Source organism: Oncorhynchus tshawytscha, linkage group LG14, assembly GCF_018296145.1.
Source record: "Oncorhynchus tshawytscha isolate Ot180627B linkage group LG14, Otsh_v2.0, whole genome shotgun sequence".
NCBI classification, from domain to species: Eukaryota; Metazoa; Chordata; class Actinopteri; order Salmoniformes; family Salmonidae; genus Oncorhynchus; species Oncorhynchus tshawytscha.
This window is the reverse complement of record NC_056442.1, coordinates 6,549,702-6,574,619: the sequence shown is the minus strand read 5'-3', so window position 1 is coordinate 6,574,619 and position 24,918 is coordinate 6,549,702. Positions and strand designations below refer to the sequence as shown.

Sequence of the window (24,918 nt, the reverse complement as noted above, 5' to 3'; positions counted from 1 at the left end):
TAAGCGCACGGTGTCGCCAGTGCGCGCCCATAGCCCGGTGCGCTATAGGGCAGCCCCCCGAAAGTGCCGTGAGAGTGTGGGCATCGAGCCAGGGCGTATGGTGCCTGCTCAGCGGGTCTGGTCGCCGGTACGCAGGTTGGGTCCAGGTTATCCTGCGCCGGCTCTGCGTGCTGTGTCTCCGGGGCGCTGGGAGGGTGCAGTGCGTCCTCTGCCTGCGCTCCGCTCGTGCCGGGCGAATGTGGGAGTGGAGCCTAAGGGAGAGGTGCGTGTAGTAAGCACTAGATCTCCCGTGCTTACCCACAGCCCGGTTCAACCTGTGCCTGCACTCTGGAGGGTCCGGGATAGAGTAGTTGTCCAGCCTGGGGAAGTGGTGCCAAGGTTGCGCACCAGAGCTCCAGTGCTCCCCCACAGCCCGGTCCTTCAGTTGCCTCCTTTTAACACCAAGCCTCCTGAGGGTCTCCCCAGCCTGGTGGTTCCTGTGGCAGCCCCACGCACCAGGCTGTCTCTCTGTCTCCTCCCTGCAGGTGGTCCTGTCTGTCCGGCGCCGCTGCCGGAGTCTCCCGCCTGTCCGGCGCTGCTGCCGGAGTCTCCCGCCTGTCCGGCGCTGCTGCCGGAGTCTCCCGCCTGTCCGGCGCTGCTGCCGGAGTCTCCCGCCTGTCCGGCGCTGCTGCCGGAGTCTCCCGCCTGTCCGGCGCTGCTGCCGGAGTCTCCCGCCTGTCCGGCGCTGCTGCCGGAGTCTCCCGCCTGTCCGGCGCTGCTGCCGGAGTCTCCCGCCTGTCCGGCGCCGCTGCCGGAGCCTCCCGCCTGTCCGGCGACGCTGCCGGAGCCTCCCGCCTGTCCGGAGCCTCCCGCCTGTCCGGCGCCGCTGCCGGAGCCTCCCGCCTGTCCGGCGCCGCTGCCGGAGCCTCCCGCCTGTCCGGCGCCGCTGCCGGAGCCTCCCGCCTGTCCGGAGCCTCCCGCCTGTCCGGCGCTGCTGCCGGAGTCTCCCGCCTGTCCGGCGCTGCTGCCGGAGTCTCCCGCCTGTCCGGAGCCTCCCGCCTGTCCGGCGCTGCTGCCGGAGCCTCCCGCCTGTCCGGCGCCGCTGCCGGAGTCTGAGGCGCCAGAGCCCGTCAGCCCAGAGGCGCCAGAGCCCGTCAGCCCAGAGGCGCCAGAGCCCGTCAGCCCAGAGGCGCCAGAGCCCGTCAGCTCAGAGGCGCCAGAGCCCGTCAGCCCAGAGGCGCCAGAGCCCGTCAGCCCAGAGGCGCCAGAGCCCGTCAGCCCAGAGGCGCCAGAGCCCGTCAGCCCCTCTGTCCAGAGCTTCTGCCCCTCTGTCCAGAGCTTCTGCCCCTCTGTCCAGAGCTTCTGCCCCTCTGTCCAGAGCTTCTGCCCCTCTGTCCAGTGGGGTCATTGAGAGGGGTGGCCATGGTGAGAAAGCCACGGAGGCGGACAATAAGGCGGACTAAGACAATGGTGAAGTGGGGTCCGCGTCCTGCGCCAGAGCCGCCACCGCAGACAGACGCCCACCCAGACCCTCCCCTATAGGTCAAGGTTTTGCGGCCGGAGTCCGCACCTTTGGGGGGGGTACTGTCACGTTCTGACCTTTATTTCCTTTGTTTTGTATTTATTTAGTATGGTCAGGGCGTGAGTTGGGTGGGCAGTCTATGTTTGTTTTTCTATGTTTTGGGGCATTTCTATGTTTCGGCCTAGTATGGTTCTCAATCAGAGGCAGGTGTCATTAGTTGTCTCTGATTGAGAATCATACTTAGGTAGCCGGGGTTGCACTGTTTGTTTGGGGGTGATTGTCTATGTTATAGCTTCACGGTCGTCATTTGTTTATTGTTTTGTATGCAGTGTCAGTACTTTCTTTATTAAAGAGTTACCATGGACACTTACCACGCCGCATATTGGTCCTCTGATCCGTTTCGCCTCTCCTCTTCAGATGAAGAGGAGGAAATCCGTGACAGAACCAGGTTGAATAGTAGTGTTTCCAAACATACTGTATATAACATAATACATTCCCACGTTGCATGACTCAATCAATGAATGTTTCTCGCAAACACATCAACAATTCCATATATAGTCCATACAGCACATACTGTACCTTGACCTACAATACCTAATACACCTTGGGTGTCACCTAGCCTTGGAACCTGGAACCAGTTCTGTCGAAAAAGGAGCTTTAGGCGTTGCCTTGAACGTGGATTGTGGAAGTTTATTGGACGCACAATAAAAGACGGAATATAAGGGAGAATAATTGACAATGTGGTATGCAAGCACTGACCTGAATCGTGACAGAGTATAAGGAATCCCTCAGAAACAACCTAGAACAACAGCCACAAGAAGGTATATATTAAATAGCAATAACGTGAGAACGGGACAGTGAGGGTCACGTTCCCTTTAGTGTGACTGACACACTATTAAACTCAGGATGTGTGTGCTCTTAAGACGGCGTTGGCCCTCTGAGCCTATGTTTTAACTCAGGGAGAAAACACAAGTCCAACCCTACTCACTGAATAGCAAGAGGCTGTATAAATATAACCACACAAATCAACAAGTAAAACAAATCACTCAAGTGCCATAAGTCAATCTCTGCCCTCGTACGAAGAGCGACATTTACAAATGACGTGGTCTTGATTACGAAAGGCTTTCTTTCGGGTCAGTAACTGAAACGCTGTCTGAAACGGTGCTACGGTAATCACAGCGGTGGCGAGCTGAAGCTCTGAAACAATCCTATTCGTACGTTATTTTCCTCTCACATCAACAAGTAGAGGAAGCAAAGGGCTCCACTTCCTTTCCTCCAAACAAACTTCAACCTGGAGTCATCACAACAGCAGCAGTGTTAACGCCCCTTTAGTTCCTACTGTTGCAGCTACGAGCATGTTGTGTGCTTCGATAAGAACGGTGGACAACCAAACTAGGGTGAAAGACGTAAGGCCCAATCCACAAACACAACATCCTCCAGAGATTGGTGCCGTCAAAACGGAGTCAGATATAGCAGGGCGAGTCAAATACCCGAGTTGCTTTACTCCGATTGGTAGGGTTAAACTAGCGGTGATGCTCTTACAAAGAGTCTGGGCAGGGCAGGCCAACAGACTACACCTGCTAATGGAAAAAAGACGGGTCTCCTCACACTCACACACGCATCCTCCGCCACTAACTACTCCCTAAAAAAGAGCACGGCGTCGAGATGAAAGATACGACTAGTGCCCATCTGCACAATGAAATGCATGCACAAAGGGAACACGGACTGCCACCGTTCAATGCCAAGTTCAAAGCGAGGTGGCTGCCTGCTTCTCACACCCTCGGGCCAGTGCATTCTGATCATCAATAGGACTATAATGTTGTTCTGTCACACCTGCCCTGTCTCTTGTGAGACTCCATCCCAGAGCACATCTAGACGGAGAGAGCCCTGATGCAATGAACAAGGGCCAAGGTGAGGAATTCTGGCCACACAACAGCCTGAAACCAAGACATGGTCTTGAGGTATGCTTCGCTTTTAGTCTTGGGAGAGAGAAAGCCTTGCAGTGAAGCAAGGTAAACAACTAAGATGTTTGCTGTCGGGAAAACAGAGGTGAATGCTCTGCTTCAACCATATTGTGTTAAAGAAGGAAGTGAAAGGGTGAAAGGGTTTTCATGGCAGCTCCATGTGTTCCCTCTTTATTTCCCAGAAACCAATGTGTTTCGGTTGGTTAATGGTTTATCTTCAGATGGAATGAGCGAGTAGATTCGTCTAAAGGGTCTAAGCCAGTAATGTGCTTCTTCTTTCACGAACAGAATAAGTTGGCATGCATTCTTCTATAAGTCTTTCAGACGAAGGACACCCGTTTGGTAAGCATCACAAGGTCTGGCCAAAGAGAGACCCCTTAAAGCAAGGAGGTATTGTTCCTCGACTTGTTTAGGGTTGAAGGATGTTTAGCAACCGACAGCCCAGGTATACAAAGGACAAATGCAGCATACAGAATACACACATCTGTGCGTACAATGCAAAGAAACATAAAGTAACCTTGTACATTTTCACTCCAATATGCTCTCAAACACACATCAAGGAAATACATTGGATTATTGCTTTTTAACCGTGTAACAGGCAGTTATAATGCTTTATATCTTGTTATAAGCATGCTTTATGATTTTCTTTTTACAAGGCTTATAACATGTCTTTCTATGGAGCAAATCTTCAACTTTTTTCTTCATTATCTCATAACAGAGTCATAATAGTTCTAATTGAGCAGCTAGGCTCATCTGGGGGAGGTTTGTTATGCTTCCTGCCCACCTGTCTGCCTGTCTGTGCTGCCTGCGCTGCCTGTGCTCCGAGCAGAGTGACATTGAGCCTCACCCTTTCGGGGGCTCTCTCGTGTTTCACTCCAGTGCACATTTCACTGGTCTCTCCACTCCTCCGTCAGACAATGAGCTTTTTACTGCATATATTATCCCTGTTGTTGTTACGCTTGTTGTTCAGTTTTTTTAGTGTCAAAGAAAAGGAAATGAATTATTAATGGTGACGGTCGGATATTTATGGGATGTTTTGTATTTGGGATATTTTACCTGTCGTCCATCATTTCTGTCAATGGGATGAAGTGGAATGATGAAGTTTTTCATTCAGTTGTCAAATGTAAAATACATTCTTGGTGTGTTTTCTCTGGTGAGTGTAATTGTGTTGCTTCCAAAACATTGATGTGATACTGTAATAGGAACTTCCAGGTGAACTAAAAGGAGAGCAGTCGTACGTAAAAGTCATAGAAATATGAACTTTAGCCGTCTTAAATTCCGCCATTAGAGGTGTCCACGCACTGTAGGATTTGTCATTTGCACATTGACATAGCACATGTTGTGTTTGCAGCTCCTCTTCAATTAGGCTTTTATTTATATCAGATGAATCAAATTTATAGTAACAAAATGTTGAAAGAAAAAAAAAAACGACACATCTAATGTAATATCATAAATAAAGTAAATATCATTCCATCACATCCCCATAAACATATTCATTTAGTCTACTCCAGCAATAATAAAACCGTTTTCACCAACATCTTCTTAGCGGTGAGTGTTGAGGACACAGATACTGGCCATCATCAATATGACACTAAACAGTGATGAAGATGTCCAACTGTGCTGTCATGATTATGTTCTTCCTTTATATCCCAGTCAACAATCTCTTGAGTTTTGTTACACAACCCTGAGTCTTAAATAGTGATTACTCTGCCCCCTAGTGGTTATATAATAATACTGCACTATCGTTTAGGACTACTGTCAGTCTCAAAGTCTAACAATACAGTTTAGACCAGAATAAATAACACAGACAATATGTTTATGAATATTTCCACTATAATGACTCCAAGTATACAGTTAGTGACAAATCAAATGACTTTCTCTGTGAAACCAGGATGGATTGAATCATTTCCTCATCTGATCATCTACATAATCTGACTATTTTAGAGGCCAGTATTAAATCAAAGAAAAGGCTTATGAAAAATGCATATGGGAAATTGTGTAAATTTGTCAGCGGATTGAATTTGGAGAATTTGACACAAAGCATTCGTCACACAAAAACAAATTCCCCTCAGAGAGTCTCGGAGACTTGCAAAATGAAGAAAATGACAGGGTGAAACGGCTTGTCGCGATCTATCAAACCGTATTGTATGGTTGTTAAATAATGATCATTGGTTGTAGTGGCAATAAGCAGATAACCATTGTTCTATATATCAAGGCTGTACTTGGGTTGGTGGTTACTGTCAGTTCTGGTTTGTTATGTCATCTATACACACGAAACAGGTGAATTGGATTTAGAAACATACTTTCTCTTTTACCAGACCACTTGTACACTACGTTCAGATCAACCAAAGAAAATATACATGGAAAATTAATACCAAACATCCACATATTTGATATGTATAAAATAATATATAATTTGTGAAACTTATGATGCAGTCATTGATTTGTGCAGAACCTCAGACCCATCTAAATAAGATTATACTATTTATGTTGAATCAAAATGAATCGGAAAAGTGTTTATACAAATGGTAGCCTTGTTCAGTATCCTTTTTCAGTAACCTTGTTCAGTAGCCTTGTTCAGTAACCTTGTTCAGTAGCCTTGTTCAGCAGCCTTGTTCAGTAGACTTGTTCAGTAGCCTTGTTCAGTAACCTTGTTCATCTCCTATTCACTACTGTATTATTACACACACTTTAGCCAACTGGTATATAAATAACATACTTAAAAAATCATGCTATTAGTATTCTCCTGTTTAAAATATCTAATTGAATGACCTTGAATAATAATACTGACGCTATTACCGAAAAAATGCTACCGTGTATAGCTGTAAAGTTTTGCTTACAAAATACATACACACACACATATCTCTCTCTCTCTCTCTCTCTCTCTCTCTCTCTCTCTCTCTCTCTCTCTCTCTCTCTCTCTCTCTCTCTCTCTCTCTCTCAGTTATATAGCTGGCATCAATCTGACACAACTCAAATAAATGGTAATCTTGAATACAAGCACATCCCTCTTGCTCTGTCTTTGTTTTCCCTGGCTATTTGCCACATCATGAAAAACAATCACCAGTATCATATCCCTAACATTTAACCAGGTTACCACATATCCTCATACAAAAAGCACCACTACAAGAATCTGACAATGTCAATTACATGGAACCCACTGATTTCCCATTCTTGCAAAGTAGAAAAGATCAGCTGAATACATGTTCCAGGTCAAAGGTCAAATATCATCTCCCCCGCATTTTGTTTCCCAACACAACATCCCCTCAGGCGCTGCTAACGTTCTCTTTCCTGCATCTCCATCATACTGGGGGGGGGCTGTCAGTCCCCAGGTGGAGCTGTTGAGTACTGTTCAGCTCCTCTCCTCCACCAGCTAGTCAGTCAGTGTGTCCAGGAGAACAACGCTTTGGGTTATTAATCGATTGCCTATTTCAATCCTAGCAAAAGCTACTCCATGAACACACACGCCAACCGCAAGCACCCCTATAGGCTTATTTATGATGAGCATATCATCCTACTGCTACAGTATGAAAACCAGCCGTGAGGCTCCTTGTAAAACTAAACTAAATATATATATATTTAATGGTAGAATATATAGATGAAAACGAATTAACAGATGACTGAATAAATTAATGGGAAGTACTGATTACCGGTTGTTGTGTGAGCTGCTCAATTGATTTGACAGGATGCAACCGTTTTGTGTGTGTGTGTGTGTGTGTGTGTGTGTGTGTGTGTGTGTGTGTGTGTGTGTGTGTGTGTGCGTGTGTGCGTGCGTGCGTGCGTGTGTGTGTGTGTGTGTGTGTGTGCGTGCGTTCGTTTGTGTGTGAGTGCATATCTGTAAAAGAAAATGTCAATACTATGTGATTGTGTTACTTCTGAATGTGTAATCAGTTCATCTGTGCGTCTACAGTGTGCATTCATGCATTGTGTGTGATCTGTCACAGTATTAGTACTATAAACATAAACATTGACACACCGTACCTTATGGAGATAAAGAAAGACCTTCAACCAAATAACAAGTTCTGTTCTCCCACAACCTTGCAGTGTCTCAGATTAAAAAGGCAGCCAGCTCACCTTGAATTCTTCAGCAGGATCCTTGACATTATTTTGTACACATTACGTCAGAAACATGTGAAACACTTCTCAGGCTTCACTACTCTTTTTGCCTGGAGTGAGCCTCACAGGCTGCGTTATTTCCGAAGAGGTTTCGTTTCAGAATGAGGGGTGCTGTAGCTCTGCTGGTGTTGCTGCTCTGTCCGTCTGGGACATGGACTCAGGGAGAAAGTGGTGGGGACAGAGAGAGTTTGGTAGAGAGCCACGGGACTGAAGATACAGAGAAGACTAGTAAACAGACGACCGGCCAGACCACCACAACCCCTGATATCTGGGGTGAGGTAGAGGAGCTTAGAGACATGGTGGATAACTTGGGAACTGTGGTTTTGGAGCAGAGACAGAAGCTGAGGAACATGGAGAAACGAGTGAAAAGAAGGTGGAGAGAAAAAAGGAGCAGAGGAGCTGAGGCCAGACTGGAGAGTGAGAATGCAGGTATTTATGGTTTTTGGTTCATTATGACCTCGTTTCAGTGGAGGATGAACATGTTTGTGAGAATTGTTTTGTTTCCATAAATCCAGCTATGGGGACCAGACTGAGTCAAATCAAAAATCAAATCAAATTGTATTTGTCACATTCGCCGAATACAACAGACCTTACAGTGAAATGCGTATTTACAAGCCCTTAACCAACAATGTAGTTTTAAGAAAATTGTTAAGAAAGTATTTACTAAAATAAACTGAAGTAAAAATAAATAAATTACAAATTAATTGAGAGAGAGGTGGAGGACTTGAAAGAACAGAACCAGGGTTTTGTTTTGTAACACAAATGAATTTGTTATAATGAGGTCAGATTAGAGGAGGATCATGATCTTACATTTTCTCGTAATTCTAGCCATGGGCGCCAGACTGAGTGCCAGTGAAAGGGAGGTGGAGGAGCTGCAGAGAATGAATGCAGGTAATGTAATTTGTCCACCAACATCAGTTGTTTATCATTAGAAAGAAAGGGTCATGAATAAAACTGTATTTGTAAAATTGTCTATGAAAACTGTTTATAGACCGTTTATTTATGCTTATTTCTCATATGAACTCACTTCATATTTTAGCCCTGGAGGCCAGAGTGACAGACAGTGAGAATGGGAACACAGGTAAATCAATGTGACTGGATTCTGGATCGTTGGCGTTTGTTGCCTTTTCCTAACTTCCCTGACCTTTCATATGCCTTAATTACAAACGTGTCTGGGATCTGTTAAATGATGACCCTGGTTTCGTCAAGGAGAAAGCACGGAGCTATGTAGGGAGAAAGGCAGGATCCCGTGTTTGAGATAGAGGAGGGGGATAATAGGCTACTTCCTGGAGGACGACGCCACGCTGACTCGTTCGTTTCCATGTGAATTCTTAAAAAGATGGGTGGGGCGAAGGCTTAAGAAGGTGTGAACAATGCTGAATGGGCGTAAACCAAAAAAAAGAGCCCTCTAGAAAGTGTGAAAATCATTCAAGGGCACTTTTGCCTCCTACTTGTCTCCAAAATGTAATAACAGGTTTATCAAATTTCAAAGAAGCATAACTTAATTATATCATATTATATGCCGCTTTGAAGCTAAGTCTGTACTTTTATAAAATGTAAAAGAAAGACAATCTTGAAAATTGGACATAAGCTCACCTTCCTGAGTTCAGTCACATATATTATTTTTACATTTTTTAATTTAACTAGGTAAGCCAGTTAAGAACAAATTCTTATTAACAATTACCCCGGCCAAACTCGGCCAACGCTGAGCCAATTGTGCGCCACCCTATGGGACTCCCAATCACGCACGGATGTGATGCAGCCTGGATATATGAAATCATTCTGCTTAAAACAGAGAGTTTAAGCATCATTTGACTAATCTGTCTTTTTGTAATGGTAGCTTTAGAGGCCAGACTGAATGCCAGCGAGGGGATGGTGGAGAAGCTGAGGAGAGAGAATGCAGGTAAACTCCATGGTGCATGTACTGTAGGCCTACGATTGCACATGCTTGTAATCTAATGGAATGGCTGTTGGGCTGTTGGCGAATCAAAGCGGTTTTTATACTTTGCTCCATGGCCGAATGCGTTCGTAATATGATAAATGTCACAGATTGCATCTTTGTTTTTCACTTAAACCTTTCGTCAGGATTTCATTTCTATTTTTTTTTAGGTGATTTTCGTCTTCATCAGAACCATATAATGCATTTTACCATGTTTGTTTTTGTCTTTAATCAGTGATTTGAATTCCCTCCTCTGTGTTCATAGACAGACCAAAGGTGGCCTTCTCTGCTGGTTTGACTAACGATGGACATGTAGGACCCTTTAATAGTATCACCATACTGGTATACAGAAGGGTCATCACCAACATCGGCAAGGCCTACAACCCAAATACAGGTTTTTGAACATTCTAAGACCCCCTTTTCACGTTGTATTCAAATGTGACCTGGGATCAGATCATGTTCACATTAGACATCTGCTATCAGACAGGTGTACACATGCATTGTGATTGTGTCATCTTTATCCCATATAGAAACATGTAGACAACCAGCTATTCCAGCGTTGCTAACAGTGTCTGTGACAGTCTGTTAACTTATTTTACTCTCCTCTGATGCAGGTGTCTTCACAGCACCAGTGAGAGGACTCTACTACATCAGATTCACTGCCATGGGTCTCAAGGGTCCACAGTCCATAGATGCCCATATTTACCACAACGACAAGAGTGTCATGTTCAATCACCAGAACAATGACAATGGGCGTAATAGGTTCTTGTCTAATGCGTTGACTCTAGAGCTGGAGGCCGGGGATGTGGTCTACATGCGTCTCCCAGTAAATCAGGAGCTCTATGATGAAAAGTCGAGTAACTACAGCACCTTCAGTGGCTTCCTGCTCTTCCCTATGTGAAGGGAGCACTCTGGTGTGAGTTTGAGATCAATCAATTATCCAGATCATTTGCACCATTGATGTAAAGCGACTCCTTCACTCCATCCAGGCTTTTGCTTGTATTTTTGACAATGAGAAACGCAGAGGAAAAAGAAAATGAGATAATGTACAATCAAAAAAATGAATGATTTATTTGATTTGAAAATGTAAAAGGTTGTTACATTCATATGTTGATGGACATAAGAAGTCCAGACCCCTCTTTGACCAGTAACCAAATCAAAGTGTGAACTAGTAACACAACAATGATGCTTGACTTAGTAGAGGTGTTCAAGGCACTCTCCGGTTGACATAAACAGGCTGCGTGTGGCTCTCCCCCTACCTCCCCAAAGTAAGGCCTTTGTCTTTGTCGCTCTTGGTGAACATAACTCAGAGAAAATAGATATCACGTGTCATTCCAAAAGGTTTTGTTTTGGGTCTGGTACGGTTCAGTTTATACAGGATATGTTACACCTTGGCAGCATTATCAGAAAGCACCGAATTGATTTTCACTGCTACGCAGACGATACACAGCTTTACATTTGTGTCACCAGAGTATTTTAGCTCCACAGATAAAGTATTAGACTGTATTAGTGATTTAAATACCTGGATGGCACCCGGCTAAATCAAGACAAGACTGAGGTACTTATTATTGGAGCCAATTATTACAGAGAATTTGGCTCACATTTTAATTTACAGGCAATGAAGGTGAAACACCAGGTAAAAAACCTAGGTGTCATTTTAGATTCTGAACTCAATTTCAAATCACACATTAGGAATGTGACCAAAATAGCTTTTGACCACCTGAGGAATCTTTCCAAGGTGCGGCTGTTTCTCTCTCAGGCTGATACAGAGAAACTCTTTCCATGCTTTTATTACAAGCAGACTACAGCAATGCTCTCCTGTCTGGTAGCCCAAGAAAGCCATTGGTCAACTGCAAAACATACAGAACTCTGCAGACCGGGTACTGACCAAGACCAGACGTAGAGCACACATCACATCAGTTTTAAAGTCTCTGCACTGGCTGCCTGAGGGTTTTTAAATCAATCCACAATTGTGCACCCCAATACATGTCAGACATGCTTTTAAGTTATGTACCCAGTTGGTCCCTCGGGTCTTCTGTCCCCAAAGCCTAGGACCAAGAAGTATGGAGAGGCAGCCTTTAGTTATTATGCCCCCAGTCTCTGGAATAGCCTGCCAGAGAACCTGAGGGGGGCTGAAACTATAGACATAATTTAAAAGAGATCTTTTTCGTTTTGCTTTACCTAAGGGTGCTTTTTAGTTGTTCAGTCTTTGTTGTTCTTTATTTTATCCTCCTATTTCAGTTTTGAATGAATGTTTTTTTCCTGTGAAGTGCATTGTGTTGCGTTCATGTCTGAAATGTGATGTATAAATAAAGCTTGATTTAATTTGATCTAAAAGGCCCTGCTTAATCAAAGGTCTTATTAATTAAATCTCTAATGTGACTGACACTATATGATCCTACATTAACAGTATGTTGTAATCTCGAAGGTTTCCCTCATGATTATGCAGATGTTCAAGGCATCTGACACGATACACTATAAATACAAACGTATGTGGACACCCCTTCAAATTAGTGGATTCATCTAGTTCAGCCACACCTGTTGCTGACAGGTGTATAAAATCCTGCACACCGTCATGCAATCTCCATAGACAAACATTGCCAGCAGAATGGCCTTACTGAAGAGCTCAGTGACTTTCAACGTGGCACCGTCATAGCATGCCACCATTCCAACAAGTCAGTTTGTCACATTTCTGCCCTGGTAAACTATAAGTGCTGTTATTGGGAAGTGGCAACGTCTAGGAGTAACAACGGCTCTGCTGCTAAGTGGTGGGCCACACAAGCTTACAGAACAGGGCCACAGAGTGCTGAAGCGCAAGCGCGTAAAAATTGTCTGTCCTTGGTTGCAATACTCACTACCTAGTTCCAAACTGCCTCTGGAAGCAACGTTAGCACAAGAACTGTTCGTCGGTAGCTTCATGAAATGGATTTCCATGGCCGAGCAGCCGCACACAAGCCCATGTGCAATGCCAAGCGTCGGCTGGAGTGGTGTAAAGCTACTCGCCATTGGACTCTGGAGCAGTAGAAACACGTTCTCTGGAGTGATGAATCACACTTCACCATCTGGCAGTCCGACAGACAAATCTGGGTTTGGCGGATGCCAGGAGAACGCTACCTGCCCAAATGTATAGAGCTAACTGTAAAATTTGGTGAAGGAGAAATAATGGTCTGGGGCTGTTTTGCAATGTTCGGGTTAGGCCCCTTAGTTCCAGTGAAGGGAAATCTTAACGCTACAGCATACAATGGCATTCTAAACAATTCTGTGCTTCCAACTTCCAGGCAACAGTTTGGGGAAGGCCCTGTTTCAGCATGACAATTCCCTCGTGCGCAAAGCGAGTTCTATACAGAAATGTTTTGTCGAGATCGGTGTGGAAGAACTTGACTGGCCTGCACAGAGCCCTGACCTCAACCCCATCAAACACCTTTGGGATGAATTGGAACACCGACTGCGAGCCAGGCCTAATCGACCAACATCAGTGCCCGATCCCACTAATGCTCATGGCTGAATTGAAGCAAGTCCCCGCAGCAATGTTCCAACATCTAGTGGAAAGCCTTCCCTGAAGAGTGGAGGCTGTTATAGCAGCAAAGGGAGAGGCAAACTCCATATTAATGCCCATGAGTTTAGAATGAGAGGTGTCCACATACTTTGGTCATGTAGTGTATAACATCATAGCCCAGGTTGAAATGCAACCTTTCATCACAAGAAGGAGAATGCCAGAGTTGTCACTTGTACTGGATATCTTTAGGTAGCTTCAGTATGTGTGTGTGTGTCTCTCTACCTTTGAGACGTGACTCTCCCTTAGGGGCGATAATGGCATTCTCCATGACAACGGCCGCATGACATCGCCGCTGCCCTTGAGGGCCAGGACACATCCTCCGGGGGATCACCGTGGAAACACGATAGGGTCAGAGGTCACCCCTCCCTCCCTCCCTTCTCAGGTGGTGAAAAGGATGAAGCGAGAGGCGAGGACTGTATCCCAGCCCTCTGCCCTGGTATGGTAGTAAGAGGCTTTAACCACAGGCTGCATCTGCTCTGGCTAGGTCTGACTGTATGTAGCAACTGCTGCTTGCCGGCTGTCTCTAAGGCCAGAGCTGAATCAATATACTGTGGATGCACACAGCACCCATGCATACTGTTACACAGTGCAGCAGAGGTACAATATGTCAACAGTACAAGATTTGACACTGTATATTCTCAGTTTATTCTGTAGTGTTGCACTCTGAACATAGAATGCATAACAAGGACATTATTTTCATATCATCTTCCATCAATGTTCTACACATAGCTCCCTGTAGAATATTCTTGTCAAATACCAACCATAACTCAATAATGGACAATAAAACAAGGCTTGAACTGAAACACACTAATGCATTTAAAAAAAATAAAAAGTATAACCAGTAAAGACAAAGAAAATGTATAATTGATGCTCTTCTTAAATATCTGGATATGTCAATGTTATTAATTTATCAAGTGTGGATCACAAAACAGCTCACTCAGAGTTTCTGTACATTACTTATTTGTGAAGTGTGCTCCTGCTCTCCAGTGGCAAAAAAAAGCAACACACTTTAGTTGATTGTGGTTGATCATTTTTATATATTATATAGTAATGATATGTCTGGGGAAAAAATTGATTTAAAAAAAAACGATTCACTCAGAAAGGTGTGATACGTAGAAGGAAATTAACATTTTAAGTCGTCTTATTTCAGAGCTCTGTCCTTGACAGAAAAATAAATAAATTACATATGATTTAATCTCGGTTTTGGCACATTTCAACACAAATGAGCCAACAGGAAACTCCATGTACAAAAATGTAGATCCCATAAATACTGTACTACCAAGGTCAAATAAGAAATGCATCGTCACGTAAGTCAAACATCTTAATAACATAAGGCAGCACTGCCTCCAGTTAATACAGGTAGCATGATACAAAAAAAACATTCAGTGAACATAAAATTACCTGTACACTAACCAAACTCTTGGATGAAGTCTTGGATAAACATTGTTTCTATAACGTGCTGACTCCCCGTGCAAAACAAGGGGCCTGGGCTCCTCTAAGCGGGTTCCACTTGGAGGTCATGTGACTATGTGGTGGCCGGCTCTACTTCACTGCAGTCGCCTCACTCTAAACAGGAACTTCCATTCACAGATTTACTAAGAAGCCATTATGGCCCCTGTGGGACAAGAGACACAAATATCACCAGTTTAGATGAAGTCCTTCCTCCACCAGGTCACACAGAGTGTGAGCGTGTCCACAGAGGTATTCCACAGGGCCATATACCACATAAAGATAACAGACAAACACCAAGGTGTCTCAGAAGAATACCAGCCTGGCAGGACTGTTTAGAAAGGCGTAGGTCGCCATTTAATGTAACAAATGACGTCTTTCCAGCGAGAAAAAAAATCCCCACTGTAAAATGTACACACACAAAGATATGCCCTTCCCTTCTTTCCTGTGTAAAGCAGTGGAGGCTGGTGGGATGACCTATAGGAGGAGGATTGGAATCAAACACATGGAAACCATGTTTGACCCCATTCCATTCCACTCCCACCAGCCTTTACTGGTGTAAAGAGTTCACCTGTGGAACATGTGAGGTTCACAGAGAGAGATCATGAAAGTTAAGAATGGCAACTTTATGTATAGAAGCAACCACACCGTAGTATGATAGGGGTAACCAATGGTTTAGTTGTTGGTCCAATCCAGTTGCTACAATGGCAAATTTTGCCTGCATGTCATCAACCGTGTCAACGCAGGTCAAAATCATCACTCACCACATTGGTTAGCGGTAAGGCAGAGGAGGGTGAGGAACCGGAATGGGAGGAACAGGGGGGAAGCAAGTCTGGTGCTGGCCTTCGGGAGGACTGAGACTTACGGACAGCTAGAGCCACAGCCTGGGCAAAGCAGGAGGGGATGCCGCTTTTCCTGGCCAGGGCTTTGGCTGCAGGCACGTATGGTTTGGGTGAAGGGGCGTTAGTCTGATTGTCTCCCTCTGCTGGTTCACAGAAGGAACGACTCAGCGTAGGAAGAGAAGAGGGAGGATAAGAGGGAGGGCGGTGATTTCTTCCCCCAGGAGGCCTCAATCGTAACTGGGTTGGCTCCGTCTCCTCCACCTCCTTATCATAGCACACAGGGGGAGGGGGTGGAGGGAAACAGAAACGGTCCTCTTCGGCCTCCATCACCAGACTGAGCTTCCGGAACGATCCTCTGCTCTCTAGTAGTTCAGGAGTTGAGGTCACCTCATCTCCAGGTATTCCATTGGTGTGGGCCAACAGGTCAGCTGCGTATGGGTTGGGTATCTCTGAGAGTGAATCGGACTCCTCTGGGACTTCTATCTCTAGACTTTTCTGTAGTTCTGAATCTAGACTGTCTGTGGGTGATTCGGACTCCTCCTGGGCCTCGACCTCTGAACTCTCCTGCTTGACTACCACTGGTGAATTTGGTGCGGTCTGGTAAAGCTCGCAAGGACTAGACACGGTTGGAGGACTGATGACCCAGTCAGTAGAACCTTCTGGAAACCCTGGAGGAGAAAGTTTAGAATCCATATCAGGCTCTGGGGTGGATGCCTCAACCACTGACCTCTCCAGCAATACAGGTGTCTTCCGGTGGTGCTCCAACCCAGGCTCAGCAACACCATTAGAGGGTTCATCAATGGTTTGTGCTGAGTCTAAGGCCTGGGTCTTCGCCAGGGTCAGGTCCGCCTCCAAGCTCCTCTGCCCTATCAGTGACTGCCCTCGGGGCACCACGGTGAAGGTGGTCAACCCCTCCCTCAGACCGGGACTCCTCCAAGCCTCACCAGGGGCCTTGGTCTTGAGTTGGAGTAAAGAGAGGGGACTGAATCCCTTACTTCCACCCGACTGTGTCAAGGACACAGGGGAGCCTCCATTGGTGGAGTTGACAGGTCTTAAGGTTGGGAACGAAGGATGCTTGAGGTTGGCCCTGGTTTGACAAAGCAGGAAAGGGGTTAGTGTCTCCCCTATGGTGGGAGGGGAGGGAGGGCAGAGAGGAGAGGGATGGTAGGGATCGGAAGGTGGAAAGGTGCTAGAGGGACGAGAGGTAGTGGATAGGGTAGAAGGGGGAGTGGGGGGCACTTGGGGCTGACTCAAAGGGCTGGAGATGTTTGGGGATGAGGATGTGGAGTCCAGGTCCTCCTCACACTCTCCCATCTCCTCCAGTGTGTAAAGTGATACTCCCTTCCCTGTAAAGACAGAGAAACTGTTAGAATGTTCGGTTAATCTAGAATAGAAAATGGCTGGTTGTTTGAGTAACTGAGTATTGCAATATAGGAAATAAGGGTGCAAAGATGATCGTAGATTTGATTGTGATTGAAATGAGTACTAAGGTGGTTGTAACTCATTTCAGACAATACAGACAGCCCTGACAAAACAAGTTAATCAAAGCAATTTATTAAAATCAAAATGAATACATTTGCACAAGGAATAGCAACCTATGTCTGACTTAGAAAACATGATCTCCTCAACAGATGTAGTTTAAACTATAAACTGATTGAAAAGAAAGAGGTGAATGGTAGAAAACATGTCAATTGAGGAACAGAAAAACAACAAAGACAGAAAAGACACATTGGAGACAATAAAACCTAATCCCCTTCATGGTTTCATTCAAAAGTGAACTAGTGAAGTAATGTACGTCATTTACACAGAGGTGTGTATTGTATGTAGTGTCTCTTTAGAAGGCACAGTTATGATGTGTCAGGAAGAAACAAAGCTGTGTTACTGTGCTGAGGAACCTACCATCTAAAACGCAGAGAAACTAAAAGGTTACAAGGCGGTAAAAGCACAACACACTAACACAAAATCAACAAATAAAACAGAAATAAAATAAGAGCTTATAAGACTACCGAGTGACAAGCATGACAGATCATTAAAAAAAACTACATGGTGGAGAGGAAGAATCGTTCACCACGGGGACAAGGGGAGAGTGGAGCAGGAGGAGCAGGAGGAGCAGCACAGAGGAAGAGGAAAGGAGGACACAGCTCTCACTCGCCGTCTGCAGGGGAGAAAGAAGAGGACACTGCTTAGAACAGCGGTCTACAATCCCGCTCAGGTGCCAGGATTGAGAAGTACCGCCTACCGGGAGCCCTAATCGGTGATTAACAGCCTAAAAGACGAACACCACTGCCAAGGAGAACCAACAGCCAAGCAGGACAATCAAGTCAGACAGGGGAATGAGTCAACAGAAAGAGCCCACTAAAATATTGACCACTAGAGGACAGGTGAGACACCATATGCAGCACATGATTCTACATGAGCCTCCCCTCTAACTCAGGGATGGGCAACTGGCAGCCCATGAGCCTCCCCTCTAACTCAGGGATGGGCAACTGGCAGCCCATGAGCCTCCCCTCTAACTCAGGGATGGGCAACTGGCAGCCCATGAGCCTCCCCTCTAACTCAGGGATGGGCAACTGGCAGCCCATGAGCCTCCCCTCTAACTCAGGGATGGGCAACTGGCAGCCCATGAGCCTCCCCTCTAACTCAGGGATGGGCAACTGGCAGCCCATGAGCCTCCCCTCTAACTCAGGGATGGGCAACTGGCAGCCCATGAGCCTCCCCCCTTTTGTAGGGCCGCGGAGCTATTTATAAAAAGGAACTCAGTCGGGGTCTCAACTTACTGTTGAGAGTTAGAATATACAAGGTGCGTTTGTGCATCAGCAGTCACTCAATTAGCACACGTCAGCATTTCATTTTTTAATTGGTAAATTAGTCTAGCAGCTAGGCATATAAACTTGTAGTAAGCATGGTGGAATTACTGACTGGGGTGGGTACCACTGATCAGCAGTTATCATATAAAAAAAACAACAATTGCCACCACCCTATGGCAAACTGTGTAGAATTTCAGGAAATGTGTGGTAGAACTACATTTTTCTCTCCGTCCCATGGAAAAAAAATCATAGATTTACAGGAAATGAACCTCAAAACGTAAATTGTTGAACTTTGCGGTCATGAGTCGGGCCGCTAAAATGTTTCGCTCGCAGGGGGGTTGCCAATCCCTGATCTTAACTCAATATTACAACACTGAGAGTCCATTCAGATTACAAGTCAACTAGTGATTCAATATGACTGACCTTTGATTTCAGTGTCCTGGGGTGCTCCTTTGTGGGTGTTAACACAGGAGGATGGTGGTGGGGGGCACAGGGGGGTGGCGGGGGGGCTCTCCTCTTCTTCCTAGAGGTCAACTAGAAAACACCAGAAACAAATAGCGGTTTAACACAGGATCCTCTAAATCTACCATACATTCTCACTGTGGTCAGGGAACAATGACTTGGAACCACTAGTTAAAGTCTACGGCTGAGTCTCAATAGTATTGACATGCTTCCTTTTCTTGTGTCCTTTTCTCTATAACCACTAAACTCGCAAGGCATAATCAGGCAATCAGATCAGGTGAAGTCAATATGGTGGAAGCCTCTCCTGTCTTTTCACATATAGAGCCCCACAGTGGTGTAATAATACCCATTAAAAAAAAACTACCGAAAAAACTAAAGAAATGGTTCCAATTGTTCTTCCAATAGGGGATTTTTGAAACACTTAAAATAAGGGCTGTGTTTCATGCAGGCTTAACAAAGCAAACAAGCAAAGGAAACCATGAAAGAGTATCGAGAGACACCCCTAAATCCGACTCCCTAACCACTGTCACTCACCGGCTGGACGTTGAGGTTAGCAGGGACACTTTGGGAGCCTGCCATGGGGGGCATGGGTGCCCGTCTTTTCTTGACCATGGTGTTGTCCATGGGCAGGGTGTTGGAGGAGTGGATACCCAGGGAGTTCATGCAGATGCTGGCCACCCGCTGGTTTTTCAGACCACGCGAGACCGGGGCACTCACTGAGAGACCCTTTAGAAGACGACCACAGCAACAAACACATATCACAAAGCTTTATCGGTGTACACTGAAATCCTACCACGCACTCAAATCTAGTACGGCCGAGGAAAAAAAACTACTGCATTCACAGATCTAGTCAAAGTCTAAAATCGACTTCTTACACAACGCTTATGTACGATGGTAAAGCTAAGCTGTGGAAGAGTTAAAATAAAAGGACCTTTTCTGGTTTCTTCTTAATTCTCCTGAATAAGCCGAACAATCCCCTGTTCTCTTTCTCCTTCTGTTTCTGCTCTTTACTTGGTGGGGGGGGTGTTTCTACAGGTGCTTCTAGGAGAAAGGAATAGCAACGACAGATGGTTGAGAACTGGTATTCTAATGAAATGTGTTCATTGCCGAAATCTTGGGGCATTTTCAGAGATTTTCGTTAGGTTTTGTACCCTCGGGGCGAGGTAGTGTGATAACCACTTCAGGACTGACAGCTGTTCAAGATTAGAAAAAGACATCCATGTCAGCATTTTCATATTTACAGTATATAGACACTATGCACTCAGTGGGTAAATAGCATTCTGTAGACAGTCTCCAAACCACAGTTTGGGTATGAAACAAGTACGTCATCACTACCAGTGGCACCAAAACTCAAAAAGAGGAGTAACATAAAATCATCTCTCACCTGCCATGTCCTTGGCGTATAGTTCCCTTAGTCCATAGTCATCGAGGGACCTGCTGAGGTTTAAAGGTCCTTCAGAGTCGTTGGCGCTCAGCAAAATGGTGGACTCCAGGTCAAACTCACACTTCTCACACACCGCAGGCAGGAGCTGCTCCAGAGGGACTCTAGGGTTGACCCTCACAACGGCCTTATGGTTCTTCTTGTAGTTGATCAGCAGACGTACGGTGACCTTTCAGGAAACAGTATCCCTTCAGTTCATGAACTGACCTAGGTTGGAGATGGGCTAGTGTGTACAGATGCATTTTGTCAGTATTTACCTCTGGCACGTACGGCCTCTTTATCTTCTCCTCTCCCCCTTTAGGTTTCAGTAGGATCCTGTGAGGCTCCATGGCTCCAATCAGAGTGCTGGGTTTGAAGGAGATGTCGTTTCTATTGGCCGACTGGATTTCCATGGTGAAGTCAGATGGATTCAGGTGGTACTGGGCACAGAGTGTGACCAGTAAGTCCATCACAGGTTTACTGTAGAGATACAAACACAGTGCATGTGTACTACATGTGTCCACAGTATAGAGCTATATTCATGGTTAAAATGTATTTTAATGATGTTAAAATAAAAAGAGGAATCAATTTACATTTTGGTCATTTAGAAGACGCTCTTATCCAGAGAGACTTACATTAGTGAGTGCATCCATTTTCATACTCAGTCAATCCATTCCAAATACACAGCATGACTTCGTATGGCTCCAATGAAACATTCTGTCTGTATGCCTCTTACCTCCCATGTACCGTGGCCATTTTCTCCAGGCCTCCTGGTAGAACCACTGCTAGAGTATGCTCCCTCTCCAAAGGGTTCTCCTCCTCCTCCATGGATCTTCCCCAGGGGTCTAGACGCGACCAAAGTCTGAGACTTGACTGAATCTCAGGTGAATCTCCTAACAGAGAGGGACAATGTCAACATAAGGAGAAGTTGACATCCTGTGAGAAGCTGATGTCACAGTCAACTAAAAGTGTTACAGTGGTACAGGACTTACACTGCATGACCAAAAGTATGTGGACACCTGCTCGTCCAACATCTCATTCCAAAATCAAGGGCAATAATATAGAGTTGGTCCCCCATTTGCTGCTATAACAGCCTCCACTCTTCTGTGAAGGCGTTCCACTACATGTTGGAACATTGCTGCGAGGACTGGTTTCTAGTCAGCCACAAAAACATTAGTGAGGTCGGGCACTGACGTTGGGCGATTAGGCCTGGCTCGCAGTCGGTGTTTCAATTCATCCCAAAGGTGTTCGATGGAGTTGAGGCCAGGGCTCTGTGCAGGCCAGTCAAGTTCTTCCACACCGATCTCAACAAACCATTTCTGTATGGACCTTGTTTTGTGCATGGGGGCATGGTCATGCTGAAACAGGAAAGGGCCTTCCTCAGACTGTTGCCACAAAGTTGGAAGCACATCATCTTCTAGAATGTCATTGTATGCTGTAGCGTTAAGATTTCCCTTCATTGGAACTAAGGGGTACGATGAAGGGGCCTAGCCCATGAAAAACATCCCCAGACCATTATTTATCCTCCACCAAACATTACAGTTGTAACTATGCATTGGGGAAGGTAGCCTCCTCCTGGCATCCGCCAAACCCAGATTCCTTGGGTTGCAACCGAGGACAGCCGATCTTTACACGCTATGTGCTTCAGCACTTAGCAATCCTGTTCTGTAAGCTTGTGTGGCCTACTACTTTGCGGCCGAGCCGCTATTGCTCCTAGACATTTCCACTTCACAATAACAGCACTTAAATGTTGACCAGGGCAGCTCTAGAAGGGCAGAAATTTGACAAACTGACTTGTTGCCAAGGTGGCATCCCTTGAAGGTGCCACATTGAAAGTCACTGAGCTCTTCAGTAAGGCCATTCTACTGCCAATGTTTATCTATGGAGATTACATGGCTGCACACTCAATGTTATACTCCTGTCAAAGACAGGTGTGCCTGAAAAAGCCAAATCCACTAATTTGAAGGGGTGTCCACATACTTATGCATATATAGTTTATCACAGACTAAGTCTTGCCTGGCCCCGACCTCTGAGGACCTGTGTGAAATGTCTTGTTCCTGCTCTAAAAATATTTTGGAGATGGCATTTAAATGCCTGAGAGAGGAGCCCCTCTGGGCCTAACCGATAAACCCTTCCCATCCCATCCCTTCATGGTCTCTGAAAAAAATAAACATTCATCCACTTGTAAAGCTGGGGCTACTCACACATCCAAGTGCTTGACATGAAATACTTATGTACAGGAGGTACGGTGAATTATACAATGTTTATGTAGATGTGAAATCTAAAACCACAGTCGTCCTGCTTTTCGCAGACAAAAACATGGACATATCCTACAAGATTTACTCAGCAAGAGTAAATACATTTAAATAGTTTTCATTTTAAATTGTCACCAGACTTTACCACCTGACAATTACTGGATTTTGACTTTGTGCGTATTTGGCACACTAGTTCGAAATTAAATGTTTTAATGTCACTTCCAAGTGCTTTTATACTACTACTACTTGTCGTTTAAACGTGATACAAACTACAACAACAGAAGTCTACTTACGAGACAACATCGGAACGGCTTTTCTGGACACGGTCGTCAAATAAGAAAGACCCAATATTCACGCACACAAACGTATTGTTCAGCGTTTTGGGGCACGCGTAGTTGACAAAACTGAGCACCAGCGTGCAAAGTGTCAAACCCCTAGTTTATGTCAGAAGCGAGTTCAACAATGCATGCCTTCCTCTGCAGCTGTGAGTAAATGTTCGTCACCACGTTCCTATACTGTAATACGTGAGTGCTGCTCCCCGGAATGCGTTGCTAGGAGGCTTTATAGTTCTAGGACTCCCAACACTTTGGATATGCCTGCCCTCCACTCAATGTGTAAGAATATGCTGGGGCCTCCTGTGAACATCTAAATTACATAACTAAAACACGTTTTACTATATAGCCGTTCTGTCCTGTACTCTTAAACCAATTCACAACTGAATGATAGTGGTAATCAGGGAATGTAATTGAATATGTTAAACACTTAAATTCACACATTTTTTTCTCTCTTTAGAATAGAGCAAATATACTCAGAATAGACCAAACACATAATTAAATGCAGCCCTGCCTGGGCCATGTTGGTCAACTGGCTAATGCAAACCAGAATAGGCTTTACTCCTCCAAGAGCAAGACGGATTAGTGCTCCCCAAGCCCTGTCCCAACATATTGTCCAGCAGTTACACAACAATCGAATCCACAAATCAGTTTCAACAAGACAATGTCCTTACCTCTCTCTGTCCAGAAATGAGATACCTTCCATCAACATGACTGTCATTTCACCACCATCAGAGGGAGAGAATTAGAGAGAGGGAGAGATCCCTTGCTCTGTAATCCTTGTTTAGCAGACAGCCTACTGCACCTTCTGGCCCTGCCCAGCCCTCTGACATCACAGACTCTGCCCTGTCTACACATAGACCCTACTGTACTACACAGCCTAGTGAACCCTAGGGCTCCTATGGCATTATTTCAACTGGGTGAACCCTCTGTAGTCCCTTTAACTTGTAAACACATTTTTAGTCTTAGTTACTGTACCCTTTTCATCCTGCTTGGACTAGAGACTATACAGTATGGCTTATAGGTTTGTGTGCTGCCATCTTTGCATCGTCAGTCATGTTGTACTGTGTGGTGATACTATACTGAAGGAAACCCATTCTGATTTCTGTGTCTACAATGCATTCACATAAATGGGGAGGATTGATCTGGGGTGTATTCATTAGTCAGATTCCATTGCAAAACGTTTTGTCTGTTGCAACAAAAACCCTTTCCTCCAAATGAAAACAAGAGTTTGTATTGTACAAATTCATGTACAGTACCAGTCAAAAGTTTGAACACCTACTCATTCAAGGATTTTTCTTTATTTTTACTATGTTCTACATAGTAGAATAGTAGTGAAGACATCAAAACTATGAAATAACACATATGGAATCATGTAGTAACCAAAAAAGTGTTAAACAAATCTAAATATATTGTATATTTGCCCTTTGCCTTGATGACAGCTTTGTACACTCTTAACATTCCCTCAACCAGCTTCACCTGGAATGCTTTTCCAACACTCTTGAAGAAGTTCCCACATATGCTGAGCACTTGTTGGCTGCTTTTCTTTCACTCTGCGGTCCAACTAATTGGATTGAGATCGGGTGATTCTGGAGGGAAGTTCCTCTGATGCAGCACTCCATCACTCTCCTTCTTGGTCAAATAGCCCTTACACAGCCAGGAGGTGTGTTGGGTCATTGTCCTGTTGAAAAACAACTGATAGTCCCACTAAGCCTCAAACCAGATGGGATGGTGTATCGCTGCCGAATGCTGTGGTAGCCATGCTGGAGAAGATATCTAAACAAATCACAGACAGTGTCACCAGCAAAGCACCCCCACACCATCACACCTAAAGCAAACAGTAAACAGTTTATTTTGCAAAGCATTATGCAACAGACAAAAGGTTTTGCAACGGATTGCAACTAATGAATACACACACCCTTGCCTGTGATTTATTTGAAACAAAGTAGCACCATTGAGGGAGTAGAAATCTACTGTTTGGAGGCTCTGCTTGGTTCAACACTATCACACAAGGTCAGACTGGACTATAGCAGGCGATGGACATTGTCCCTATACTAAAGTTTAATTTACACAGTAGCAGTCACTTACCAAGTAGGAGTTTAATCAAATTAAGCCCAGGAACACATGTCCACATTGACTGTAATCGTGTAATCTTATTTGGTGGTTAAACAGTGGAGATTCCCTGCACCAGTTAGTTAGTAAAAATATACTTATATAAATGTGTTGCATTGGCCACATTTCATTGCTACAAATCACGTGTCACTTATCTGGTGTG

At 45.0% G+C, this 24,918-nt stretch overlaps 2 protein-coding genes across 4 annotated transcripts; one reads left to right on the top strand and one right to left on the bottom strand.

The window, feature by feature from the left end:
- The first annotated feature begins 7,522 nt into the window (after positions 1-7,522).
- Positions 7,523-11,850, top strand: LOC112267529 (heavy metal-binding protein HIP). 2 transcript variants are annotated; one of them, XM_024445757.2, is made up of 6 exons: positions 7,526-8,010; positions 8,410-8,472; positions 8,621-8,662; positions 9,422-9,484; positions 9,786-9,914; positions 10,135-11,850. In XM_024445757.2, the coding sequence occupies exons 1-6, from the start codon at positions 7,683-7,685 to the stop codon at positions 10,419-10,421; spliced, it is 912 nt and encodes a 303-aa protein (XP_024301525.1). In that variant the 5' UTR covers positions 7,526-7,682; the 3' UTR covers positions 10,422-11,850. The 2 variants fall into 2 exon arrangements, with proteins under 2 accessions (XP_042152903.1, XP_024301525.1); XM_042296969.1 differs by lacking the exon at positions 8,621-8,662 and having other exon boundaries at positions 7,523-8,010.
- A 5,055-nt stretch (positions 11,851-16,905) lies between these two features.
- LOC112266452 (cordon-bleu protein-like 1) lies at positions 16,906-23,429 on the bottom strand. 2 transcript variants are annotated; one of them, XM_024443925.2, is made up of 8 exons: positions 23,318-23,429; positions 20,793-20,949; positions 20,335-20,536; positions 20,021-20,246; positions 19,568-19,677; positions 19,171-19,362; positions 18,598-18,708; positions 16,906-17,522 (listed from the first exon to the last, which is right to left on the bottom strand). In XM_024443925.2, exons 2-8 carry the CDS (start codon positions 20,882-20,884, stop codon positions 17,397-17,399), a joined length of 1,059 nt encoding a protein of 352 aa, XP_024299693.2. In that variant the 5' UTR covers positions 20,885-20,949; positions 23,318-23,429; the 3' UTR covers positions 16,906-17,396. The 2 variants fall into 2 exon arrangements, with proteins under 2 accessions (XP_024299693.2, XP_024299691.2); XM_024443923.2 differs by lacking the exon at positions 23,318-23,429 and adding an exon at positions 22,605-22,864.
- Between the last annotated feature and the right edge of the window lie 1,489 nt (positions 23,430-24,918).

What these genes read in the sequence shown, in the direction of transcription:
- LOC112267529 (XM_024445757.2), top strand. Translation starts at nt 7,683, where the DNA reads ATGAGGGGTGCTGTAGCTCTGCTGGTGTTGCTGCTCTGTCCGTCTGGG. An exon ending in GCTGCAGAGAATGAATGCAG is followed by an intron (nt 8,473 to 8,620) that starts GTAATGTAATTT and finishes TTCATATTTTAG; the next exon opens with CCCTGGAGGCCAGAGTGACA. An exon ending in GGCCTACAACCCAAATACAG is followed by an intron (nt 9,915 to 10,134) that starts GTTTTTGAACAT and finishes CCTCTGATGCAG; the next exon opens with GTGTCTTCACAGCACCAGTG.
- LOC112266452 (XM_024443923.2), bottom strand. An exon ending in ATGGCCACGGTACATGGGAG is followed by an intron (nt 20,537 to 20,792) that starts GTAAGAGGCATA and finishes GTATCTCTACAG; the next exon opens with TAAACCTGTGATGGACTTAC. An exon ending in TTAAGAAGAAACCAGAAAAG is followed by an intron (nt 19,363 to 19,567) that starts GTCCTTTTATTT and finishes CGTCTTCTAAAG; the next exon opens with GGTCTCTCAGTGAGTGCCCC.